The 22,688-nt window shown below is 50.9% G+C and overlaps 13 protein-coding genes across 13 annotated transcripts; 8 read left to right on the top strand and 5 right to left on the bottom strand.

The window, feature by feature from the left end:
• Positions 1 to 1,489: 1,489 nt before the first annotated feature.
• Positions 1,490 to 2,735, top strand: VTP21DRAFT_4383 (uncharacterized protein; the record flags this gene model as incomplete). The annotated part of the gene is made up of 2 exons (XM_069394788.1): positions 1,490 to 2,491; positions 2,562 to 2,735. 2 exons carry the CDS (start codon positions 1,490 to 1,492, stop codon positions 2,733 to 2,735), a joined length of 1,176 nt encoding a protein of 391 aa, XP_069255991.1.
• A 355-nt stretch (positions 2,736 to 3,090) lies between these two features.
• On the top strand, positions 3,091 to 4,659 carry VTP21DRAFT_4382 (uncharacterized protein; the record flags this gene model as incomplete). Its single annotated transcript, XM_069394787.1, has 1 exon — positions 3,091 to 4,659. One exon carries the CDS (start codon positions 3,091 to 3,093, stop codon positions 4,657 to 4,659), a length of 1,569 nt encoding a protein of 522 aa, XP_069255990.1.
• A 697-nt stretch (positions 4,660 to 5,356) lies between these two features.
• VTP21DRAFT_4381 (uncharacterized protein) lies at positions 5,357 to 8,372 on the top strand (the record flags this gene model as incomplete). Its single annotated transcript, XM_069394786.1, has 7 exons — positions 5,357 to 5,416; positions 5,496 to 5,682; positions 5,765 to 5,835; positions 5,931 to 6,273; positions 6,340 to 6,648; positions 6,738 to 7,285; positions 7,368 to 8,372. 7 exons carry the CDS (start codon positions 5,357 to 5,359, stop codon positions 8,370 to 8,372), a joined length of 2,523 nt encoding a protein of 840 aa, XP_069255989.1.
• Positions 8,373 to 8,793: 421 nt separating this feature from the next.
• VTP21DRAFT_4380 (uncharacterized protein) lies at positions 8,794 to 9,439 on the bottom strand (the record flags this gene model as incomplete). Its single annotated transcript, XM_069394785.1, has 2 exons — positions 8,794 to 9,284; positions 9,382 to 9,439. 2 exons carry the CDS (start codon positions 9,437 to 9,439, stop codon positions 8,794 to 8,796), a joined length of 549 nt encoding a protein of 182 aa, XP_069255988.1.
• A 927-nt stretch (positions 9,440 to 10,366) lies between these two features.
• VTP21DRAFT_4379 (uncharacterized protein) lies at positions 10,367 to 11,015 on the top strand (the record flags this gene model as incomplete). Its single annotated transcript, XM_069394783.1, has 2 exons — positions 10,367 to 10,688; positions 10,762 to 11,015. 2 exons carry the CDS (start codon positions 10,367 to 10,369, stop codon positions 11,013 to 11,015), a joined length of 576 nt encoding a protein of 191 aa, XP_069255987.1.
• Positions 11,016 to 11,333: 318 nt separating this feature from the next.
• On the bottom strand, positions 11,334 to 12,203 carry VTP21DRAFT_4378 (uncharacterized protein; the record flags this gene model as incomplete). The annotated part of the gene is made up of 5 exons (XM_069394782.1): positions 11,334 to 11,572; positions 11,655 to 11,844; positions 11,908 to 11,988; positions 12,059 to 12,122; positions 12,193 to 12,203. 5 exons carry the CDS (start codon positions 12,201 to 12,203, stop codon positions 11,334 to 11,336), a joined length of 585 nt encoding a protein of 194 aa, XP_069255986.1.
• Positions 12,204 to 12,531: 328 nt separating this feature from the next.
• On the bottom strand, positions 12,532 to 13,080 carry VTP21DRAFT_4377 (uncharacterized protein; the record flags this gene model as incomplete). The annotated part of the gene is made up of 2 exons (XM_069394781.1): positions 12,532 to 12,870; positions 13,006 to 13,080. 2 exons carry the CDS (start codon positions 13,078 to 13,080, stop codon positions 12,532 to 12,534), a joined length of 414 nt encoding a protein of 137 aa, XP_069255985.1.
• A 1,093-nt stretch (positions 13,081 to 14,173) lies between these two features.
• On the top strand, positions 14,174 to 15,466 carry VTP21DRAFT_4376 (uncharacterized protein; the record flags this gene model as incomplete). Its single annotated transcript, XM_069394780.1, has 3 exons — positions 14,174 to 14,299; positions 14,361 to 14,525; positions 14,600 to 15,466. 3 exons carry the CDS (start codon positions 14,174 to 14,176, stop codon positions 15,464 to 15,466), a joined length of 1,158 nt encoding a protein of 385 aa, XP_069255984.1.
• Positions 15,467 to 15,935: 469 nt separating this feature from the next.
• VTP21DRAFT_4375 (uncharacterized protein) lies at positions 15,936 to 16,584 on the top strand (the record flags this gene model as incomplete). The annotated part of the gene is made up of 2 exons (XM_069394779.1): positions 15,936 to 15,974; positions 16,051 to 16,584. 2 exons carry the CDS (start codon positions 15,936 to 15,938, stop codon positions 16,582 to 16,584), a joined length of 573 nt encoding a protein of 190 aa, XP_069255983.1.
• Positions 16,585 to 16,865: 281 nt separating this feature from the next.
• On the bottom strand, positions 16,866 to 17,440 carry VTP21DRAFT_4374 (uncharacterized protein; the record flags this gene model as incomplete). Its single annotated transcript, XM_069394778.1, has 2 exons — positions 16,866 to 17,134; positions 17,221 to 17,440. The coding sequence occupies 2 exons, from the start codon at positions 17,438 to 17,440 to the stop codon at positions 16,866 to 16,868; spliced, it is 489 nt and encodes a 162-aa protein (XP_069255982.1).
• Positions 17,441 to 17,890: 450 nt separating this feature from the next.
• On the bottom strand, positions 17,891 to 19,283 carry VTP21DRAFT_4373 (uncharacterized protein; the record flags this gene model as incomplete). The annotated part of the gene is made up of 5 exons (XM_069394777.1): positions 17,891 to 18,114; positions 18,187 to 18,631; positions 18,725 to 18,875; positions 18,943 to 19,103; positions 19,179 to 19,283. 5 exons carry the CDS (start codon positions 19,281 to 19,283, stop codon positions 17,891 to 17,893), a joined length of 1,086 nt encoding a protein of 361 aa, XP_069255981.1.
• Positions 19,284 to 19,505: 222 nt separating this feature from the next.
• Positions 19,506 to 20,725, top strand: VTP21DRAFT_4372 (uncharacterized protein; the record flags this gene model as incomplete). Its single annotated transcript, XM_069394776.1, has 6 exons — positions 19,506 to 19,547; positions 19,625 to 19,741; positions 19,858 to 19,951; positions 20,008 to 20,208; positions 20,287 to 20,382; positions 20,451 to 20,725. The coding sequence occupies 6 exons, from the start codon at positions 19,506 to 19,508 to the stop codon at positions 20,723 to 20,725; spliced, it is 825 nt and encodes a 274-aa protein (XP_069255980.1).
• Positions 20,726 to 20,983: 258 nt separating this feature from the next.
• On the top strand, positions 20,984 to 22,459 carry VTP21DRAFT_4371 (uncharacterized protein; the record flags this gene model as incomplete). Its single annotated transcript, XM_069394775.1, has 1 exon — positions 20,984 to 22,459. The coding sequence occupies one exon, from the start codon at positions 20,984 to 20,986 to the stop codon at positions 22,457 to 22,459; it is 1,476 nt and encodes a 491-aa protein (XP_069255979.1).
• Positions 22,460 to 22,688: the final 229 nt, after the last annotated feature.

The following is a 22,688-nucleotide window of genomic DNA, read 5'->3' as shown; positions in this document are numbered from 1 at the left end:
TTTGGGCTGGGAAACCTACACACATTCGGGGTTGTATGTTTTCCGTCCCTTGGAAGCACTGTTGAAGGCGGCTGGATATCCCATAATTCGACGCGTTAATTTTCGCGTTGGATTTTGCACACAAAGCCACTAGGATAAATAATCCCTCCCCCCCCCCCCAACCCTCTCTTGTTTGCACATCTCTTGTAATTCTTTTTTTTTTTCGCTTTTGCACTTTATTTACATTGAACATGGTATTTTAAATCTCCTCTCGCGGATCCTCTTCTCTAGACCTCCGGTAAGTCTCACGCCCTTTTCCTTTCTTTTGTATAATTTTATTAGGGATTTGATGATGATTCTATTGGAGCTGTCTGATTGCTTCATGAAAGAGAAACTTATTATACGCAACACAACACCACTGATCCTTATTGTTTTATGACCTCTGTCTTTGGTTTGATCGCGAATCAAGGCTAACTTCTCTCCTGCATTAGGACATCCGGCGGGTGCCCTAATCTCGGTTCCTTAACAATGTCATGATCTCTTGTTTCCTTCCCATCTAATAAACTAGCATTCCACACATACTCTGCTGTGATAAAATCAGGAATAATCTAAACTAGCTCTTCCCCGCCCGGGGCCTATGAAGGAAATATAGTTTTTATTAAATTTTGGGTTCGCCTTCCTATTTCCTACAAATACTAAGCATCGATTCAGACACCCAAAGAAGATGGACTGGCCAGGGCGGCAGGGGGGCGGTACCAACCTAGAAAAAGATTTGGTTTGTGTAGAAACGACTGAAACCGTTTGGTAAAAGGATAGACTATGACCATATTAAGGGAAATTTGGGGGAGGGAAATCATCCGCGTTTCGCTTGCATATTCAACATGGTCGCCCGTCGCGTTTCATATTTAAAAAGTGACAAGAATTCAGCTCTGGCATTACATCTATTTTCATTTTTCTTTGCGATTCGCATTCGAAAATACCATGAGGGAAATCATTCATGTTCAAACTGGTAGGTGGAGACATGTCCAGAATTCAATGCGCGCCTTTGAGACGCACGCTTACCGATTTCATGCTTCTATGGAATTTTTTTCCCCCTCTTCCTTCCCCCCTGAAAATATAAAGGGCAATGTGGTAATCAGGTAAATGCATTCGAGCCGCCCAGCTCTCTGGATAGGAAGAGAGACGGGAGCCCTCTGTTTCGTTCCCGTGTAGCCTTGTTTAACCTGTGTTCCCCCCCCTTACACCCCCTAGATCGGACACCGGTTCTGGGAGGTGATATGCCAAGAGCATGGGATAGACGAGACGGGATGTTATTCTGGCAAGGACGCTTCGCAGATAGAGCGCGCCAATGTCTACTACCACGAGGTGGCGGGAGGGCGATATGTGCCTCGCGCGGTTCTTGTGGATCTCGAACCAGGTGAGCCCTCTCTTTCTCTCCATTGCGCATTTCGGCTGTGTTCTCCTCACGCAGTAGGGGGCATACTGAATTCGTCCCTGTCCTCCAGGCACCATGGATTCGATTCGTGCCGGCGCTTTTGGCAGGCTCTTCCGCCCCGACAACTTCGTGTACGGGCAGTCCGGCGCCGGCAACAACTGGGCCAAGGGGTATTACACGGAGGGGGCCGAGCTCGTCGAGAACATCCTCGATGTGCTGCGGCGGGAGGCGGAGCAGACCGATTGCCTGACCGGATTCCAGGTGTGCCACTCGCTGGGGGGCGGGACGGGATCCGGGCTGGGGTCGCTGCTGCTCTCGAAGATCAAAGAGGAGTATCCCGATCGCATGCTCTGCACCTTTTCCGTCGTGCCCTCCCCCAAGGTCTCCGACACCGTCGTCGAGCCCTACAACGCCGTGCTCTCGGTGGACCAGCTGGTCGAGCACTGCGACGCCACCTTCTGCATCGACAACGAGGCCCTCTACGACATCTGCTTCCGCACCCTGAAGCTTGCCAACCCCTCCTACGCCGACCTCAACAACCTGGTCTCGAACGTCATGTCGGGGGTGTCCACCTCGCTCCGCTTCCCGGGCCAACTCAACGCTGACCTCCGCAAGCTGTGCGTCAACATGGTGCCCTTCCCGCGGCTCCACTTTTTCATGGTGGGCTTTGCGCCCCTCACCGCCGCGGCCCACAGCGAGTACCGCAGCGTCTCCGTTCCCGAGCTGACCCAGCAGATGTTCGACGCCAAGAACATGATGGCGGCCTCCGACCCGCGCCACGGCCGCTATCTCACGTGTGCCGCCGTCTTCCGCGGCGAAATGTCCACCAAGGAGGTGGAGGAGCACATGCTGAACGTCCAGACCAAAAACGCCAGCTATTTCGTGGAGTGGATCCCCAACAGCGTTCAGACCGTGCACTGCAACATCCCGCCGGTGGGCCTGCCGATGGCCGGCACCTTTGTCGGCAATTCCACCGCCATCCAGGAGCTGTTCCGGCGGGTCCACGAACAGTTCACCGCCATGTTCCGACGCAAGGCCTTCTTGCACTGGTACACGGGCGAAGGCATGGACGAGATGGTAGGGGGGCGCCCGAATCGGATTCTTATTCCGTCCTAACCGATTGGGTCTTTTATATTGTGCATTCTAGGAATTCACCGAGTCCGAGTCGAACATGAACGACCTCGTCTCGGAGTACCAGCAATACCAGGACGCATCCGCAGAAGAGGAGTACGAGGGGGAGGTGGAGGGGGGGGAGGAGGTGTACTTGGAGGAGGGCGAGGGGGGACAGCCTGGGTTTGACCAAGAGGAGGAGGCTATGTAGACTAAATGCATCTTCGCCTTAATACGCCACCCATCCGCGGAAATGTTCTTTTTTTTTTCAGGAAACACGATTTTCTCCTTTATAACGATCTATCTAAATAAACATTCTCGAAGAAATGCCGTTAATTCAATCTTGCTACTAAGAATTCCCCCTTCCTTTCCGGGAATTCGGGTGGTACACACCTTCATTGCAGGTAACATGACGTGGCTCACAGCATTGGGTCAGAGGAAAGGGAGAGGATGCGCATTCTAGAAAATCCATGAGCTGGAATGAGTGCAAATCGGAGGATAGGCTGGGCAGAACAAGCTGCAATCAAAGCGGCTCCCCTTTATGCCTGCTGTCCCCCATCCCACCAATGAAAACGGTGGTTGGTGCTCTGTTTGCTCCATCGGCTAGAGCAGTCACGCAAGTGGTTCTGCCAAGCTGCTCTTGTCCTATTAAACACCGGATCCTGAGCGCGGTTTCCCGACCCCATCTATCATTAATCACCGGAACTAATATGGAAAATGAATTCATAGTCTACTCTTCACACATGTTGAAGAGCGGCCAGCGCATGAAGCCTGGCCGAAAGCCGAATCCCGCTGCCAAATACCGCCGGAAGGAGCGATTACGTCAGGAGCAGCGATTAAACCGCGATGCAAGGGACGGAAAGTTGCGGGAGCTGGAGGAGAAGAACGACGAACTCCGCCAGCACATCGATGCCCTCAATGCCAGATTGGAGTATTTTTGCGATCACGTCCTGGACCTTCGGATCGAGGGGCTCTTTTTGCATCAGCTCGCCATGGCCGCCCAAAAGGTGTTGGTGGCCCATGGGATCCCCTTGACAGAGCTGGATGAACCCTTTCGAAAGAACGTTAGAAACTCGCCGGTTTCCCCCTCGGAGTACTTTGCATTTGTGTGGCGCGGGTTGAACTCCATCGATCCAACCTACACCGTCTCCAGCATCTTCGAACATTCACCAGAGCCATTTGACAGGCCGCCAGGGTACCCAAGCGACGAGCGCGACCATTTCCGCCATGCCCCCGCTTCCAACTCCTCGACTTCTGCTTCACAGTCCCCGAGCTCGGCATTGCAGAGCCGGAGTCAGGCGCCCTCCGCTGATCCGCTGGGCGATAGCCTCACAAAAAGTTTCGACAATAGCATGCACTTGGCGCCTCCGGAGCTCTCTCCCTTGAGCCTCCTGGATGAGCTGCAATCCTCCGCGTCTTCGCCGTCCAATTTTACGCCCAGAGAGACGGCGGACGAGGCGGCTTCGTCCGAATTAAAACAGGATAGCTGGTCTCCTTGTGCCCGCCCAGTACACATGCCCAGAGAGGAGGCGAGGGGCTCCAGCGTGGGGAGCGATCTACAAAGCTCCCCTTACCAGCGCAGCAGGGCCGATTCGGACGTGTTTGCCAACCGGGAATCCATCGAATCCGATACCGCAGACCCTCAACCGACCCCCCATGACACTTGCCTCTATCACCGCGGCATTGGCCGCGTGCCCGGGATCCATCTCACACCGACCGAGGTCTTCGACCTCTTAAACGCGCAATGCCAGCTGCCCGATCCGCCCGAGGTTTTCATCCCCACTCCTCTTCAGCTACGCGTCAAGTCGGGCAGGAAATTCGACTCTATTGCATGTGCGACCTGGCGTGACCGCTTACTCTTGTACGAAGGCGCCTATGACGAGGACGAGCTGTTTGAGATGATGGCCTACCACTGTTACGCATGCGGCGATCCCCTCGTCGCAACCTCATGGTACGCCAGCGACGAATTCTACGAGCGGTATCCATTTCTGTATGATGCGGATTGCCCCTTCTCTCGGGCGAGACTGCTGGAGATCTACTTCAGGAGCGTGCGACGTGAGAGGGCGCTGGCAGCTATAGGGGGTAGTGCCGGAGTGGGGCTGATGTCTTTATCCCTCGAGAGGGTGCTCTCATAACTCTGGGACAATGCTGACATGGGACTTTTCTATATCGTTTGTTTATCTAATTAATTTATACTAATATCGCCTCCATTTTCTTGTCTATTGTTTTGCTTGGATTTTTATTTTACTCATTGATTTCCCACCCTCCCCCTTCCTCCCCCACTTCCCATTTGCCGGGAAGCATTGTATAGCTTCACAACCTAATAAAGTTTTGGTAAATTTCATCGTCTGAAATCTCCTTTTTTATTCCTGTTACTGCTCTACTCAGAACCCCTATCGCCGCGGTTACAAAGTTGCCAAGCCCGGTCGTGGCGGGCGAATTTCGAGAAAGAGAAAACGTCTGGATTTGGCAATAGGCTCCATTGAAACTTAGAGGGCTTAGGCCAGATTGGATGCACTTTTGCCGCAGGCTCGCCCGGGTTGGGGGATGGGGGGAGGGCGGCGGAAAAAAGGGTGGGAGGGGCTTCGGGAGAGCGCGAACATGATGGAATGCGGTCTATGACTATTTTTCTTCCGGGGCATTCGTGGGCTTTTTTCTCTTTTAAGCATATGATCTTCCGCTAAGCCCGGCTTAATACCTTAAATAAAATCCAGTACAGATCGGCCTTGATTTCCTCGTTTCTTGACTCGCTTTTTGTTGCTCGACATAGAGCTCCAGTATTTTCTCAGCCTACATCGTCTTCCCCTCCTCCCTCCCCTCCCCACCGTCACCATGAGTTTAACCCTTCGTATTGCGGTCGTTCGCGGTCGTAATCTGGTAGCCAAGGATAAGGTGAGCGATTTGCCCGCCATTGTATTTTTCTATTTTCTACAACGCGTTGACCCGTCTTCCTCCCTCGGTCGATTGGCAGAATGGATTCTCAGATCCGTACGTGGTCGTTCAGATTGAAAAGACGCTGCATCAAACGCAGGTCCTCTACAAGACACTGAATCCAGAATGGGAGGATGTGTTCGATATCAAACTGAATTCGAAGCAGCTACAGGGTGGCATTCAATTCACTATTTGGGATAAAGATCGATTTGGGCGTGATTATATGGGTAAGGCTTCTTTGCTTGCTTGTGGATTTTCCCACTCCTCTTTTTCTGATCCTCTGGACGTACTTCATTTTCACTGAGTCAGGCGAAGTGTTTGTTCCGTGGGAGAAAACGTTGGACGTGGCGCATCCATCATTCGAAGACAAAGAGAATGAGGTAATTAATCTACTTGCGCGTTAGCTAGTGAGAGCTGGCAGAGCAGTGGGGGATAATCTGCTGATGGGGCCGCTAACCCTTTTATGTGTGTGTAGCCGAGATGGTTCCCCGTGGTGAGCAGGAAAAAGAGCCAGAACGTTACCGGTGAAATCCTCCTCAAATTCGGCCTTATCGATGTCTACAATGAGGTGAGTCCCGAAGAGATGGGGAAACTATGGGAGGGTTTGCTCCAGAAGACGGAAACCCTTAGCCTCGAATCCGGAAAGAGCACTCCTGTCGATTCCATCTCAAACAATGACGTGGACAAGGCCTCGGGAAAGAGGTCGCCTCAGTCCTCTGAGGATAGCACGGTCGACCTGGGCACCTTCGGCGACGGAAAGTATGGAACCATGTTCTTAGAAATCACCTCCGCATCCGATCTGCCGCCCATCAAAAATGGTAAAGCATTTGCTTGCACCTCTTCGAACCTGACGTTTGAATAATGTGAACTGTTTTGGTCCCCAGCAACGAAAACGTCCTTCGACATGGATCCGTTCGTGATCGCCTCCATCGGGCAGCGCACCTTCCGCACCCGTGTGATCAGCCATAGCCTTAATCCGGTGTGGAAAGAGAGCCTCTACTTTCATGTCCGCGAGTCGGAGCTCAACTATACCGTGCGCTTCTCCCTCTACGACTGGGACAAAATTTCCGGCAATGACTTCATCGCGTATAAAGACATGAAGGTCCATGAGATCATTGAGCTTGGGCGGGATAGGCACCCCAACGGCGTCGAGCCCGCCAAGGGAATCGAGTCCCAACTGGACTGGAAGACGGGTAAGATTGACTCCAAGTTTTGCGGTTGTGTTTGACGAAAAGATCAACAAGGTGACCATACTATGGCTTTGGTTCTTGTTATTCGATAGTTCCCTTGAACCTTTTGAAGGAAAAGTACAAGGATCGGTGCAAGCCCACCCTCACGTTTCGCGCGCGGTTTCTGACCTACTCCGAAATCCGCCGCCACTTCTGGCTTGCCCTGACGCGCAGCTACGACACGGACGAAAACGGGGTCATGAACCGCACCGAGCTGATTGCGATGCTTGACTCGCTGGGCTCGACCCTGCATTCGGACACCGTCGACCAGTTCTTTGCACGGTACGGGCTCGACTCGCAGGATCCCAATGCGGAGCTAACCTTTGACCAAGTGGTGGAGTGTCTCGAGGAACAGCTCGTGAAGAATGCGAGGGATCTCCCGCCTCCATCCGAGGACACGGGGAACGTCTCGCCCGGGGACGAAGAGTTGGTGGAGAACGAGGAGGAGCTTGAGAGCGAGGTGGAGCGGGTGGTGCGCGTGAAGGAGTGCCCCGTGTGCCAAAAGCCTCGGATCAACGAGGGCTCCGAGCTGGACATCATTACCCATATTGCCATTTGCTCGAGTAACGACTGGGTCAAGGCTGCGGACCGGTTTATCATGGTAAGTGGAGGCGGAGGAATGTCTTAGGTTATGGGAAGGGCGCTGATTTCTCCCCTTTCCCGCTCCTCGTATGATTTCGTAGGGCAACTTCGTCACCGAGGCCCAGGCTCAACGCAAGTGGCTCGTGAAGACGGTCAGCCGCCTCGGATTTGGCAACTACAAAATCGGCGGGAACAACGCCAATATCATCGTGCAGGACCGCGCGACGGGCCACTTGGTGGAGGAGAAGATGGCCATCTACGTCCGCTTCGGGATGCGTCTCCTCTACAAGGGGATGAAGACGGGGGTGGAGTCCAGGACGGCGCGCAAACTCCTCAAGAGTCTCTCCATCAAGCAGGGCGTCAAGTACAACGACCCCAAGTCGGCGGCCGAGATTCCGCACTTCATCCGCTTCCACAACCTGGACACCACCGAGATCCTCGAGCCGCTGGAATCGTTCAAGAACTTCAACGAATTCTTCTACCGCAAGCTGAAGCCCGACGCACGCCCGTGCGACTCCCCCGACGACCCCCGCGTCGCTGTCAGCGCGGCCGACAGCCGCATGGTGTGCTTCGAGACCATCGACGACGCCACCCGCGTCTGGATCAAAGGCATGGAGTTCAGCGTGGCGCGCCTGCTGGGCGACGAGGAGATGGCCAAGGAGTTCGAGGGCGGCTCGCTAGTCATCTTCCGGCTCGCACCGCAGGACTACCACCGGTTCCACTCGCCCGTCGACGGCACCATCAGCTCCTTCCGCCGCATCGAGGGCAACTACTACACCGTCAATCCGATGGCCATCCGCTCCACCCTCGACGTGTACGGGGAGAACACGCGCGCCATCGGCACTATCGACTCGCCCACCTTCGGTAAAGTGGCCATGGCGTGCATTGGGGCCATGATGGTGGGCTCCGTGATCATTACCGCGAAGCCCGGCAGTGAGATCAAGCGCACCGACGAGGTCGGCTACTTTGCGTTCGGCGGAAGCACCATCGTCACCATCTTCAAGAAGGGCGCTATCAAATTCGACGCCGATCTGCTGGAGCGGACTAGAATGCCGATGGAGACCTTGATCCGGGTGGGCAACCAAATCGGCGTCTGCCCGCGGTGAGAATAGGCCCGGCACGCCTGCTCCACAAGCTTGCATATTGGACCAAGGTCTACTTTGACTTTTTTTTATATTCAATATAGCTAATTCATCCCTTTCTTCCATTATTTTGTATTGTTATTGTTCGACGATGGTCGTCTTTTATTAATAGTAGCCTACCAATTTTATTAAATTAAACTAAATGAAATTTTTATTTACTTTTTGCTGGGAAGCTCGTTCCCATTTTGGAGAGGAAGGGGTTTTGATGGAATAAGGGGGGGAGGTGGGGGAAGAGAAAACAGTTGTATCTTGTTGATTGTTGCTTGGACATGAATCATAACTACACAAAATATTATTATATAAAAAAAATGCACTATATTAGAAAAGTGGATAAAAGAAGGGGCGCGGATGAAATGGATCCATTGGTTAGATCACTCTAGCATACTCAGAGTAGGGCCATAGCACCCAGGGCAGCAGCGGCCACCATAGCACCTCCGCCTACCTTCACCGCTCCGGCCCCTGAATTAGGGGGAGGCGAGCTGGCTGCCGTGGTGCCTGATGGCCGGACCGAGGAGACAGAGGGTGCCACCGTTCCGGATGCGCTCAGGATGGAGGAGGCCACGGAAGAAGCAATGGAGGAAACGGAGCTGGCCAGAGGAGGGAGGCTTGAGGCGGCGGCGGAGGAGGCGGAGGAGGACGCTTGTACAGTTGGAGTAGACGAGACTGCGGCGCTCCCGGACGCGGAGGTGGATGCTGCATCAGTTGCTGACGCAGTAGCGCCGCTGGTGACGGTGCCGGAGTCAGCGGCTGAGACGCGGGCAGAGGGGTCGAATTGTCTTATACAATTTCCGTAGCAAGAGATGGCCTCTTCGCTACCTCTTTGGCAGCTACTGATGCAGTTAAACAGCTCCTGAGCGCGAGAAGCATCGTCGGTCTCTATTTCAGGCAAAACAAAATTGGCGTTAGTTCAGGGGCTCGTTGGGCATAATCCCGAGAGCTGCATAGATCTCGGGTTCGGAACAGGGACACTCACGGGCTGTTACACTCAATGCAGAGAGAGCAAGGACAAGGAAGGCAAGATAAGATTTCATAGCGTATGTAGAATAAGTCTATCCGATGGAATTCAGCTGTTAGAAATACAAGAGCAGATGGGAAATCACAAAGGGGGGAGCGTGTGCCCGTTTTTATATAGGGGGGAAGGGGAGGGAAAGCAAATAGAACATTTGCCAAAACAGACGGACAATTCTTTTTCAAAAACCTCTCGACTGCTGAATCATTCCCTTAGGGAAGAAGTGCGCGGTTACTGGTGGAGAAGAGCTGATAAGATGAAACACTATCCTTCGAGCAAATTGCCGTCCGTTTCCAAAGAGAATTAAGGTGAAATCATAATCGCGAAGGAAACCTTGGCGCCTTACTCATTGGCAATCGATTTTACCGAAACTTCCAAGAATTATTGAACAGAGGATCTAAAAAAAGTCCAACACCTCTCCCATGACGATGGCCCATCGAGCTGGAGCTTCGGTGTCTGGCTCTTTGTTTTTTAACAATACGTTCCACGTGAATTACCATTTCTTGGTAGAAGCAAATGGAAGCCATGGAAAGGCCTATTTTTAGGACCTCCTCCTTTTAGGCGCGCTGGGTGATTCTCTTCCTATCGTCTCCCTCCCGAATGACCTTAGGAGGAAAGGCGAGGAGAGGCCCCCCAAGAACGCCTACTACAGCGAGCGACTCCAAGGCTGCAGGGCGGCAGACAAGTCCTCACTTCCACTGGAGAAGTTTAGCCCAGTGCCCGATCTACTCTGTGCTTTGGAATCCGATTTTGTGCCTAGATGCAATCCCTCTTTTGTCGACTCTATTTTCCATTTGGCTCTGCTTTGGAATAGAGCCGACTCACTCCTGACCTGATCGGGCCGGATGAAGTCGCGTAGGTTAGGTTCGGGGTCTGCGTATAGCGTGACTACTTTTTTTATTTTATATGAATTTCATCTCGCGTTAAATTGCAGGGTTCTACCTTTACGATGGCACCCTCACCCAGCCAAGAAGCGCGTCGCCGAAGAAAAAAGGCCGGCGAGGTAGATGATATTCCCGATGAAGAGAAATGGCGCATCATCAGCGAATCGGGTCTCCTCAGCAAAATTCCTAATCCCTCGCCCAAAATTCACTCAGTGAGTGATGATGACGACGAGGAGCAGAGCACCCAGGCACTAGTGTGGCAGGCAGTAATGTTGGTCATTCCATTTGGTTTTCTTTACGGAATCATGGACATCCTGGTGCAGCAGCAATTTGACGAAGTATGGACATTAAGTGGCGTTGCCATGAAAACGATCAAAGTCGCTCCAAGTGAGTAGCTCCCGCTTGTTAATCCTCCCCCCATCCCTTGAGGTCGGTTAACTTATGCAACCTGCTTCAACAGTGTTGGGCGTCATCATATTTTTTACCAATAAGCTCAAGGCGCGCCCCTGGATGCAATTTCTTATGACCCTGGCGGCGATGTTTTGTGGGAGCTCGCTCCTCTACACGATCAAACGTACACCGACGCTTGGTGAAATGGAGAAATGTCCCGGACTGGCGACTCTATGGATCTACTTCATCGTGCAGCTCAATCTCGCACCGGCCATCATGAGTCTCTTCACCACCTTTTTGCTCTATCATATATTTGTAAAATAACCATTTTTTTTATTAATGATAAAAATAAAAATTTTAGAACAACATAGAAAAGAAAAAAATAAATAGAAACTTCTTCATCCTCGACTTCGTTGCTCTCGAAGCTGTAAAACGGAGGAATTAACAAACACAATAGCAAGAGAAATATCAGACTTAAAGGTCCTGTGCGAGACGGGCGAGATAGAAAATAGGTTTAAGCAGCTGACGATGTTAGAGGGAGAGGGGAGATCAGCTGGGGGTAAAAAAAAAAGAGAGAGAAAAAAAAAAACGGAATTTCAAGGTTGAAAAATAAAGTTCTCTTTCAATATATCTTGCAAAGATTTACTCGTCCTTTCTCTTCTTTTTCCCCGAGGGTGAGGCTGATGCTGAGGAGGCGGCACGCGCCTTTTCCTCAGCAGCGGCTTCAGCAGCCGCGCTTTTTGTCCCTACATAGTGTCCGATCTGAAGGAACACGATTCCAGTGCACGCAATGGCCATCATTGCATGCGCCGCCGCAATGAGCCGGAGAGATTGAATTACATCCTCATTGGACGATGTGGCTTTCGCTACGACTTCAACTCCTAGGAGGATGAAAGGCAAAAGAATATACATCAGTAACGTGCTGAATCTCCTGCTTCACCCAGCTCACTCGAGGGTAATTACCCGGTATAACTGAGGTGGTGTGTGCGGCAATAGCAAACAAGAAGAGAGCCATACACGCTCCATCAAAGAGATAGTTGGATTCAAGTCCCTCCACCAAACCAAGCGACAGGCCGATGACGCCGATGACGACATCCACGAGGATGATAAGCCGATGGACCTTGGGTGCGTTGTAAAATCCGGTGTAATAAGTCTCGAAAATAGCAAAGAATTCAATGCATTATTCGGGAGGAGAGCCAATGAATTTATTTCTCACCTGTGCGGAAGCAATGGCCTCTTTGGTGACCGTGGGCGCCCACAGGATCCAATAGTCCACACTCCAATCCGAATAAAAGCACTGTAAACAATGGTGTACCTAATTAGCCCTGCATTACAAGAGAAAACCTCCGAAAGAAAAGGAACATTACTCCTAGCAAGAAGCTCATGCTAAACAGCACCATGGCCGTTTTTAAGCCAATCACGTCCGAAAATCTACCCAATTCAATCATCAGTAACTATCATCCCATCTTGAGCAAACGTTAGCGATGGACCGTGTACCGACCTGAATGCCATCTTTGACCGTGATGAAATGGGGAGGAGGTTAGTTTCTCGAGATCAAGATAGAAGTTTGGGATTCTGGGAAAAAGGGCCAAGCCACATCTACGGAGATCGAACGCGTAGGGCGCAATGGAAATTTTCAACCTTTGGAGTTAAGATTAGCTTAAGGTAATGCGCGGCATACTCCGCACCTGTTTCAATGGCCACACAATTGACCTGGAACATTATTGGGCCGGCAAGGAGAGGGCATGCGAGAGGCTTCAGTTGGAGGGGCCGCGTCCCCCCCCCACCACATCATCAATTCGAGACTTCTCCCAATTTCTTCTCTCTTCCGATTTAATTACTACCAAAGCCGACCTAGCCCACCCCTGGATGCATCTGTTAATTGCAGGATGACGCTTCCATGCGGGGGCGATGGGCGGGTTGTGAGCGTAGATTTCCCCTCGTGGGAGCCATTTCTCCAGGGAATGAGGTTAGCACTGGCATACCATTCCATACCTTCGGGTCTAGAGGCTCCCACTGCCTTCTTTCCCCGTTTATCTTGGTCTAAAATGCGCACCGAATATGTCGTGTTATTAGGCTTGCACCCTCGTCCCTCGGCGTACCGGGGGTGTGGAGAGGCAAACCATGTTCTAAGCGGCAACAACGCCTCTACTCTAGGTGCACAAACACCTAGTGATGCCTATAGGCAGGGTTGCTTTTTTCAGTCCGACGCATGTGATCGAAAGTTTATTATGATAATTTTCCGAGTCGATCGATGACGACAGCACAGCAAGGGGTGAAGCAGAGCTGATCTCTTATTTCGTCATCTGCAAACCTTTAACTCTATAGCCAGATCCCACTCCCCTCCTCCCTGCGTCATCCCTCCTTCTATGGTAATATTCGTTGCCATTGGGCCACTCTCTGGCAACGCGGGAGGAGGGACAGTGGTTAGGCACCATAGCAAAGGTTGTCAATTCATCCTCTTTTTTGCCTTTGTATGTGCATCATCATTTTGGGTCTATATTCCTTATTCCAGATGGTTGTATGCTCTTCAGTCTCCGTGCACGCTCCCCTCATACGCGATTCCCTTGAATCTGCAATTATAGATATATTGACGATCGCCCATGACGAGGAGGGGGAGGAAAGGAGACAAAGCAAGATAAGAAAAAGACATGAGGATGAAAGGATCGCTTGGCAACTTGGTAAATGCTTCTTTCGCTTTCAATGTCCTCTGTAGAGATACACACGTCGTGTTTTCCAGTGAATCCAGCTCAAAGAGCAATATAGGACCACCTCCAACCGAATACGAGCCACTTTGTCCTAGAAGAGTGCGGGTGTGGGGGTAGGGGGGAGGGGTGCGGATGGGGGACGGACGATCATTATGCTTGTAGCGTGAAAAGGCAAAGGGATCTTGCAAGGGCTAATATGGCCATAAGGAGGGGAAGAGAGACATGCTCGCGCAGAAATGTGACCTGTGGATTATTCGGATCAGCGCTGCTTTTGATTGAGGAATGGGGATTATCCATTTCCAAAATTGAGATGAAGTAGAAAAAGAAGGGTCCTTGCACGCTTGCTTCTCAAACATACCTTTTTTCCCCCTTCGCGCCTGAGCACTTGATGAGAGGCAGACACCGCCTGGAGATTGGACGAGCGGCCTTCCTTAGCGAGGTTCAGGCGAGAAATCCTTGTGCACGTCGAAGAAAATCTACCAAGAGGACCGACCACACGATCGACACGAAGTATGTGGTATATAAAGGGGAGCGTCTTCAGGACTTCCCTCCCCTCCTCCACACATTCCCATCATAGTAGCAAGCTTATTATTACGACTCTAATCCTTGTATTGAGTCGCATCGACTCAGTTAATATCCTAATACCTTAATTTTTTATATTCGACATATAAAAAAATATATATCTTTAGTATAGTTAATAGCTTTATATTGTAGTACATTATATTATACTCCACGCCATCTAATTCACACTCCATCACTCCACTCTAATCAGCAATGTCCAAATACTCATTCTCTAATGTGGCCCAGTGGCGAAACGATGACCCCGCACGTAGCCCCTCCCCCTCCTCCTCCTCGATCGACTGCAACGACTGGACGGACCGCGAGGTTCTTATACCCGATGCACATCGATCCATTGCCGTGTTACCCTAATCTCTAGTCGGATTTGCCCTTGCCATTGTAGGATGAGCTGTTGCGCCAGGCCGTGCAAAAATTCAACGGCAAGGCCTGGAAGAAGATTGCCGAGTACTGCTTCCCTGATGGCTCTCGCGACAAGGACGAGTGCATGATGCGCTGGCGGCATCTGTCCAAGCCCAATGCCGTTGTCAAAGGCCCTTGGACAGCAGAGGTAACTAAAGGGGAACCCTCTTTTCCATGCTTGGTGACCTAGGCAACATGTCGCTAACATTCCATCGGCTCTAGGAGGACCAGCGGTTGATCGAGCTTGTTAAGGAGCTCGGCCCTGAGAAGTGGGTGTTGATCGCTTCACGCCTCGGTTCTCGCACTGGAAAGCAATGCCGCGAGCGCTGGCATAACCATCTCGACCCCTCGCTCGACAAGTCTCCCCTCACGCCCGAAGAGGAACAACTCATCTTCCGCCTCTATGCCCAGATGGGCAGCAAGTGGGCGGAGATGGCACGCCTTATGCCTGGTAGAAGCGACAACATGCTCAAGAATGCGTATAACACTGCGATGCAGCGTCGTAAGCGCCGGATGATCAACTCACAACTTGGGAAAGCAGTCCCCGGAAGGCGCTCGCGCATGCACACTCTTGTAAAGAAGCAGCAGCAGCAGCAGCAGCAACAGCAGGAGCCGAGGCTTGGTGGCGGAGACAAGAGCCCGATGATGCTCCCCCCGCTCTCCAATCCCGTCTTCCGGCCCACGATCCGCCACGAGCCATACACCAAGCCCTCCAGCCACGATGCTCGCGGCCCCAAACTTCCACCCATCAACCTGCCCAGTCTTCCGTCGCCTCCCACCTCTCGCACCAGAAGCAGAGAGTTCGACGCACTGTCCCCCGTCAGCGTCATCCTTTCTCCCCCGGAAACGCCGGACGCTTCACGGCGTAACTCATGGGCATCCGACACGTCCAGCGAGCCCCCCCACACGCCGCAATCGTCGCCCAGGAGGTGCAATACCCCGCCCCCCCGTCCCCCTGCATCGTGTTCCCAGCCGGGCCTAGCGGTGTTGGCTAGCGTCGCCGAGTGGCATTGTGCGGATGAGCCAAAGACGCCTCCTGCAAGGCGTGCCGGGTTCAATCCCATGCGGATCGAGAGCATCTGCTCGTAATCGTAATATCTGGAATCTATTTGCCATTTAATGTTTTGTATATATTCCACTATAGGATGTTTTATCTCGAGAATCGAGAACATCCACATTATCTACCAAGACATAGTACTTATCCACATTTAGATAATGCGCTTTTATATTTCTATCCACATTTACACTTTAATGACTTGCTCTACTAGCCTTTCTTCTGCTCTTCGCATAATATGCTCACTGCCACTCCACTTTTTTTCATGCTTCCTTATGGATTGTAATCTCTTTCTAGCCACTATTTAGCATGTTGCTCCCTCTTTTTTTGTCTTTAGCTACAAAAGGACACTATAAATGATTTTTCTCCTTTTTCATATATGCTGAGAAAGGATGAGCAAATATGACGAATAAGACACTCATGAAGTAGCATAAAATTGAAGCGAGAAAAAAAAAATTGGGTGTGAAGTGCATATAACTTATTTTTTGTAGTTCATTCTTAGCCATGACAAATGAAGAATGCGCCCATTCCGAGCTAAAACCAGTAAACCTTCTCGAGGATACACAACTCGACCAGGTATTAACCTAAAGTAAATTGTCTATTTATCGGGCTCCTATAGGATAGCGCAACCATCCCTTCTTCTCTCAAGCATTCCGACGATCCCTCACTCATTCCCGTTCTCAAGGACCCTTCTCCGCCCTTCTACGCCATTCCGAGTTACGAATTTCACCGCCCCGACGGCTATTATATTACGACAGATAAGCGGTCGATCGACTTCAAGGTCGTAACCCAATATCTCCTTCACGAAGCTTATTGGAAGGATACGCGCACTCCCGAGAATATTCTTGAGGGAGGGCAGAATTCGCTAACCTTCTCTATTCTTAAGCGGCAACCAGGCGGAGACGTCTTTTGCGGATACGGAAGACTGATCACTGATTACGCTACGTTCGCCTATTTAAGTGACATTTTTGTGCTAGAACGCGAGCGAGGAAAAGGCCTGGGAAAATGGATCGTGGCGGCGATGTTCCGGCACCCAAACTTGCACAACAAAAAAATGAGATGGCTCCTGTTCACCGGCGATGCGCAGGGACTCTACAGACCATTCGGATTTGAGGAGTACCAAGCCAACAACCTGATGTATAGATATGGCTAGACTGTTCGATTTTTCCCCTCCTCGTCGAGAGTTGTTTTCTCCCGTTTTTTGTCTTATGGGGGAAGAACTTGGCCGAGAAAACAGGGAGAGGCGCGATTGTAAAAAAGCAATAATAGTAATAATAGAAAGTCTTATCCACTAAAACAAAGACACCCGAGTATTTTTTAGGGGAGAGAAAAAAAAAATCCATTGATCAAAAACAATAAGATGCCATATTCCATCCATGGAATCTTTTTTTTTTCGTCACTTTACAATCCAATACAAAAAAATCCCAGTTCCCCTTATTCGCTCTTCTCCTGCTCACCGCTCTTCTCCTTCTCCTCCTCAACCTTCATCGCAGCTTCAAAGTTCTCCACCAGCTCGGGCACATCATCCTCACCCTTCTGACCAGCGGCGGCTTGTGCGCTCTGGTATGCCTCAGCCAATTTGCGCAGGCTTGCCAGCGAGTCGGGGCCAAGCTGGTTCAGGATTCCGGGGACAAGCTCGGTGAGCTCCTTCTCCTCACCTTGGCCATAGATGGCGAAGGTGTTAGCACTAATGGCCGCTTGGACTACGCACAATACAAGTAGTCAGAAAATATGCCTAAGGAGGAGAGCCCTCACAGACAATTCCAAAAATTCGCCAGCAAATATTTACCCTTGGGCACGCTAAAGTGAATGACGTTTCCGTCTTCCTTGAACATGTTCACTTCCTCGATCTGAGGAATGGTCTGCACACCAAGCTTGTTGAGAACACCCTGCAATTTCTTGTCGTCGGTGCCAGTGGCCTTGTGAACCTTCTTGACCTTGCGGCGGGGAGTACCCTTGCCACCGAGGCGCACCTGGGACTGGAGCTTGGCGAGTTTCTCAGGGGTCATTTTCTGTGGTTTTCTTTTCGATTCTAGATTATGTTTACAGGTCAATATGGAATGTTAGATGAGAACGGGATTAGGCCCATCGCGGATGGCGATCCCACGCCTCAACGCGGAGTGAATCGGCGGCATGCAACTTACGTAAAATTAGTTCCTTCGTGAAGGAGGAGTACAGATGCCCAACGGAACAGAAAAAAAGAGAGAAGGAAATGATAAAGGCGCTCTTTCGTTGGTGTTTTATTTTTTTTGTTTATTGTGCAAAAGCGACGAGATTTGCCTACCCTCGACTATGGGTGGCTTTGATTTCCTTGGGACTGCAGCTTTCTCGTTCCAATTTGAGCAGCGAGAGGGAATGGGAATTTTGGAATTTAGAACTTAGGGTGGAAATGCGGAGTAGACACCCTCTCCCCCTAGGGCGAAAAGACTTTTTATTTGGCTCTATCATTCTAAATAAAATCACAGTTTCATACAGATGGCATCGGTGGCTTGATCGGTGGTCGCGCTCCCACCCAGATCTGGTGTAAGCACTTTTCCTTCACGGAGGGTGCTGTCGACAGCGTTATAGATACGCCGGGCCTCGGCATGGTATCCCAAGTGTTCAAGCAACAAGCCTGCGCTCCGGATAGCTGCAACAGGGTTGGCCTTGTTTTGCCCGGCAATATCTGGGGCCGATCCGTGAACTGCAAAGTTAAAATCCACTAGTTAGCGCCCGCTACTTGCACCGTAAAATCCTGATAAGAAGTGATGCTTACCTGGCTCGCCCATAACAAAGTCATCGCCCACATTTGCACTCGGCACAACACCAAGCGAACCGACTAGAGCAGCTGCTCCGTCACTTAAGATGTCGCCGTATAAATTTGGAGCGACCACAACATCAAACACTTGAGGCTCCCTAAACATCCTGTACACCATCGAGTCTACTAGCTGCTCTTCGATTTCCACCCCTTGTGCTTTATAGCTCTCGCCTACTGCCTTTACCGTCTCACGCCAGAGTCCATCCGTGACGGAGAGCACATTGGATTTGTGAACAATAGTAACGCGAGGAGGCCGCCCAGACGGTCCCCGCAGCTTTTGGCGCGAGAGGGCAATCTCAAATGCTATTTTGCCGCAGCGCTGGGAGGCGCGTTCGGATATTTTACGGTCGGCGTAGGCTACTTTTTGGCCGTTTTCCGATACTACGCGCTCTTGTTTGATATACTAATCGGAGTAGAGGTTCCATCGGATTGAGTTAGTCTCCATTCTAATATCTCTTAAATAGTCGGATATATCCTCTGGCCTTTAAGCACTCACCAGACACTCGGTGTTTTCTCGGACAATGACCATATCAACGGGTTTATCACTGTTTACAGAGGCTACTGGGCGCACATTAGCGTATAAGTCGAGTTTTTTCCTAAGGGCCACAATTGGAGAGGAATAGCCAGCGACTTTGTGAGAAGGAGAGCTAAAGTAAAACACCAGAATAAGAGTTATCGAGAACATTCATAGCCATGGCAAAGGATTAACCTTACCTCACCGCGCCAAATAGAGCGCCATCGCATTCCATTTTTAGAGCGTCTATTGTTTCTTGTGGAAGCGCTGTGCCTGTTCTTTGGAAGAGCTCGAAGCCTGCATCGAGGTCGATGAAATTAAATTTGGGGCCGGAGAGAGATTCCAACACTCTTCTTGCCGCCTATATACATTACAGTAAGATTGGCCAAGTCCAATCTTTGAAATTAAATTGGCACTATCAAGTAGATATCCTTACGGGGATGACTTCCCGACCAATTCCGTCGGCGGGGATGAGGCCAATGGTTAACGGCTTGGAGGCTTGAGAGTAAGCCTGGTTCAGAACTCGGGTGCGCAGAAGCATTATGCTAAAAGAGAAATGATTTCCTATGGTTTAATGTAGAGAGAGAAAGAAGCGAGAAGATTCAATTGAAAATAGCCATTTTATCTCTCGAGATAATCATATGTGGAAAATTGATCAAAGATGATCTCGCTCATTGAAGCAAAATGCAGTCACGGCAAGTCACAGAGAAAATACAAGGTGAGACTCGAGGACTGGCCCTAGTCATCCCATACTAGAATAAAGATGTTGGGCCGATTTACAGCGCTGAAATCTCGCCTTAATCAGGCACGTCTCTAGTTCATACACTGATCGTTGCAGCTTGCTGTTATAATTAACGACATCCTACCTCCTATTCTCTATAGATCAAGCCCCAGAGAACGCAGCTTGTTCAATTTTCGCGTCGCTACTCGCAGGCCCCGTGGCAGGAGCAGAAAAAGGTTAAAACCACGAGTGCCATTAGAGAGCGAGCGGCCGTTGGTGTAAGTTGCTGTCATATTATAATGAAGGTGTACATTGGATGCTTACAAATCGATTTATTTAAATATCAAATTGCACCTTCTTTTTTTTTTTTGCTTTTAATTTATATATATAATAGCCCTTCACATGGAAAGCTTTGGCTCTCTTTGTAACCACTGGCGTTGGGTTGATGGTGTATTTCAAAAATGAAAAAGAAAGATTACATAAAATGCGTAAGTGTTCAGTATATTGCCCTTCCGTTACGAGACCAACCAATCGTTAATCTTAGGTCTTGAGGAGGCAAAGCAAACCAAGTCGGTGGGAAAGCCGAAGGTTGGAGGGCCATTTGAACTCATTGACCACAATGGGCGTACTGTCACAGACCGAGACTTTCTTGGCCGCTTCCTGCTAGTGTACTTTGGATTTACGCACTGTCCCGACATTTGCCCTGAGGAGCTAGACAAAATGTCAGAGGCCGTGACCAAAATAAGTAAGACTTCCTAGAGAATCTACTTGGCCCTTTGGATGTTATAGTGACTCATTTTGCCCGGTTGATTTTCTCACTTAGACGGCGATCCCAAGTTGGGCAATGTTATCACTCCCATCTTCATTTCCTGCGATCCGAAGCGAGATACCGTCGAGGTCGTGAAAGAATATGTCCAAGGTAGGCTGAAATAACCCGTCTCCATTTCATATATGACTTCTGATATTGGGTTGTCCTCTCCTGCCTAGATTTCCATCCCGACCTTATTGGGCTTACGGGGTCGTATGAGGCGGTCGCCAAGGCCGCAAAAGCATACCGAGTCTATTTCTCCACTCCCAAGGATCTCGAGGAAGGCGAGGACTATCTCGTGGACCACTCCATCTTCTTTTACTTGATGGGGCCTGACGGAAAGTTCGTGGACTGCTACGGACGTGAGTCGAATGTGGAGGGGGTGGTCAGTTCAGTGAAGCGATATATAGAGGAATATCTGGAGAGTGGGAAGGAGATCAAACGGAATATTTAAAGATAAAAATAGATTTAATATATAGAAGAGCTGAGGGGCTGCCATGAAGGGGGAGGGGGGAGGTGTGAGGTGTTTCTTGCTCTTGCCTTGTATTTTTCGTACTCGATGAAATTTGGCTCACTCAACAAATCGTCCACTTCTACAGTCACATAGTGTCAACAAGCAGAGCAGGAGTGGCGCGGAGTTTTGCCTACTCATTCTTCTATACGAAACTAATAAAAATACCCATTGCATCCCTCTTTGATCAATACGTGAACCATGCAAATGCTCCGAGATCTAGCGGCTCGGAGCATTAAGCCTCACCGCCCTCCAACCATGGTCCGCTTGCGTGTGCTTCACATGCTCGTGAAACCCACCCCCCCTGATCAATGCACACTGCTTCGAGCCCTTTCACACCACGTCAAACTCAAGAACTACGAGCAAGCGGCCAATACGATCTGTGCCCTACATAACACCGGGCATGTCCCGACCCCCTCCATCTACAGCTCTATCATCGGGTCGCTGCTGAAACACAACCGGGTGAGAGAAGGGCGACGATGGCACAGCCTTTTGTTGCAGAAGGGGGGGACACCTTGCCAAACGACCGCTCAGCGGCTCATGGGCGCTTTGCTGAAGGACAAGCCGGTGGATGCATACAATGTTTACCTGAGCATCCAATCCACGTTGACTTCTCGAGACATCCTTGCCCGGAAAACGATGTATGCGCGGATTGTACAGGGATTGGCACGCGAGGGCGATGCCGAGGCCGCACTGAGGATGTGCCGAGATTTGGAACAGATCGGCTGGCGGGCCACCCGAGTTTACAACATGGTTCTAAATATGCTTGCGCGCCGGGGCGATCTGACCAATGCATGGAACCTCTACCGGCACATGCATCAGCTGAACATCAATCGGAGCAAGCGCACTTATGGTGCGCTCCTGCATGCTTGTGCCCGCGCCCGCGACATGCAGCTCGCGCAACGCGTGTTTTATGAAATGCGGGAGGATGGGCTGCATGTTGATGATGTGGTGTGTGGGACGCTTATTTATGGGTTTGGGCGGGGGGGTGATCCCGAAACAGCACGAGCAATCTCGGAGGAGGTGGAGGATCGGTTGAACACTCGGATGCTGAATGGGCTGCTGAATGCATATGCGGAGAAGGGCGATCTCGTCGGAGCGAAAGAGACAATGGCACGATTTGAGAGCAGGGCCGATGCCGGGGAGGAGAGCCACGGGAGAGCGCCCGTGTTACCTGATGTGATAACCTACACCACCCTGCTGAAGGCCCATCTCTCACACGGCGACTTGAAGGGCGCGGAACAGGTGGTGGAGGAGATGCAGGTTGCTCCGAGCCCAGAGATGCTCGCTCAACTTGCCAAAGGATTTCTTGCGCACACCGATCCGGCAGTGGTCGACGCGGGGCTAACGCGGCTTCTAGATCGGGGGCTCCCGCTCGAGGAGCAATGGGCCCGCCGGATCCTCCTGTGGTTTGCCCAGAGAAACGACACGGCGCGGTTGGATGGGTGGATGGCCCGGGTCCTCGAGAGCCAACTCTCCCGCTCGGCGGTGTACCGAGTGTTTTCCCCAAGGGTGACGGTGGCCATCCTGCGGGCTTATCGTGCGAAAGGCGGCGTGGAACAGGCCCTAGCTGTTGTGGAGCAGCTGCGCAAGAAGCGGTTCTATCTACGGCGAAGGGTGGTGGCCTCGGTGGTTCCCTGGCGATACCTCTTGTATCCGAACCCATCACCCAGCTAGCCTCTCTCCCAAGCTATCCCCTTTGCCGCCCTTGCTCTCCTTACTCTCTTGTTTATAGCTGTAGTGCGCTTTGTTTTTATTTTGTCCTATTTGACTATGCATTTTTCACTCCTCCTCCACCTTGTAAATAAAAAATATCCGTTAGCGATTTCTGCAGAGCATTTGTTGGGATCACCCCCAACTCAAACTCTACCCTGCTTTTAAAACAAACCACACATCACTGCGTTCG

This window comes from Calcarisporiella thermophila (assembly GCF_041956535.1).
Source record: "Calcarisporiella thermophila strain CBS 279.70 unplaced genomic scaffold VTP21scaffold_2, whole genome shotgun sequence".
In the NCBI taxonomy this organism is placed as follows: Eukaryota; Fungi; Calcarisporiellomycota; class Calcarisporiellomycetes; order Calcarisporiellales; family Calcarisporiellaceae; genus Calcarisporiella; species Calcarisporiella thermophila.
This window is presented reverse-complemented; position numbering and strand designations above follow the sequence as displayed.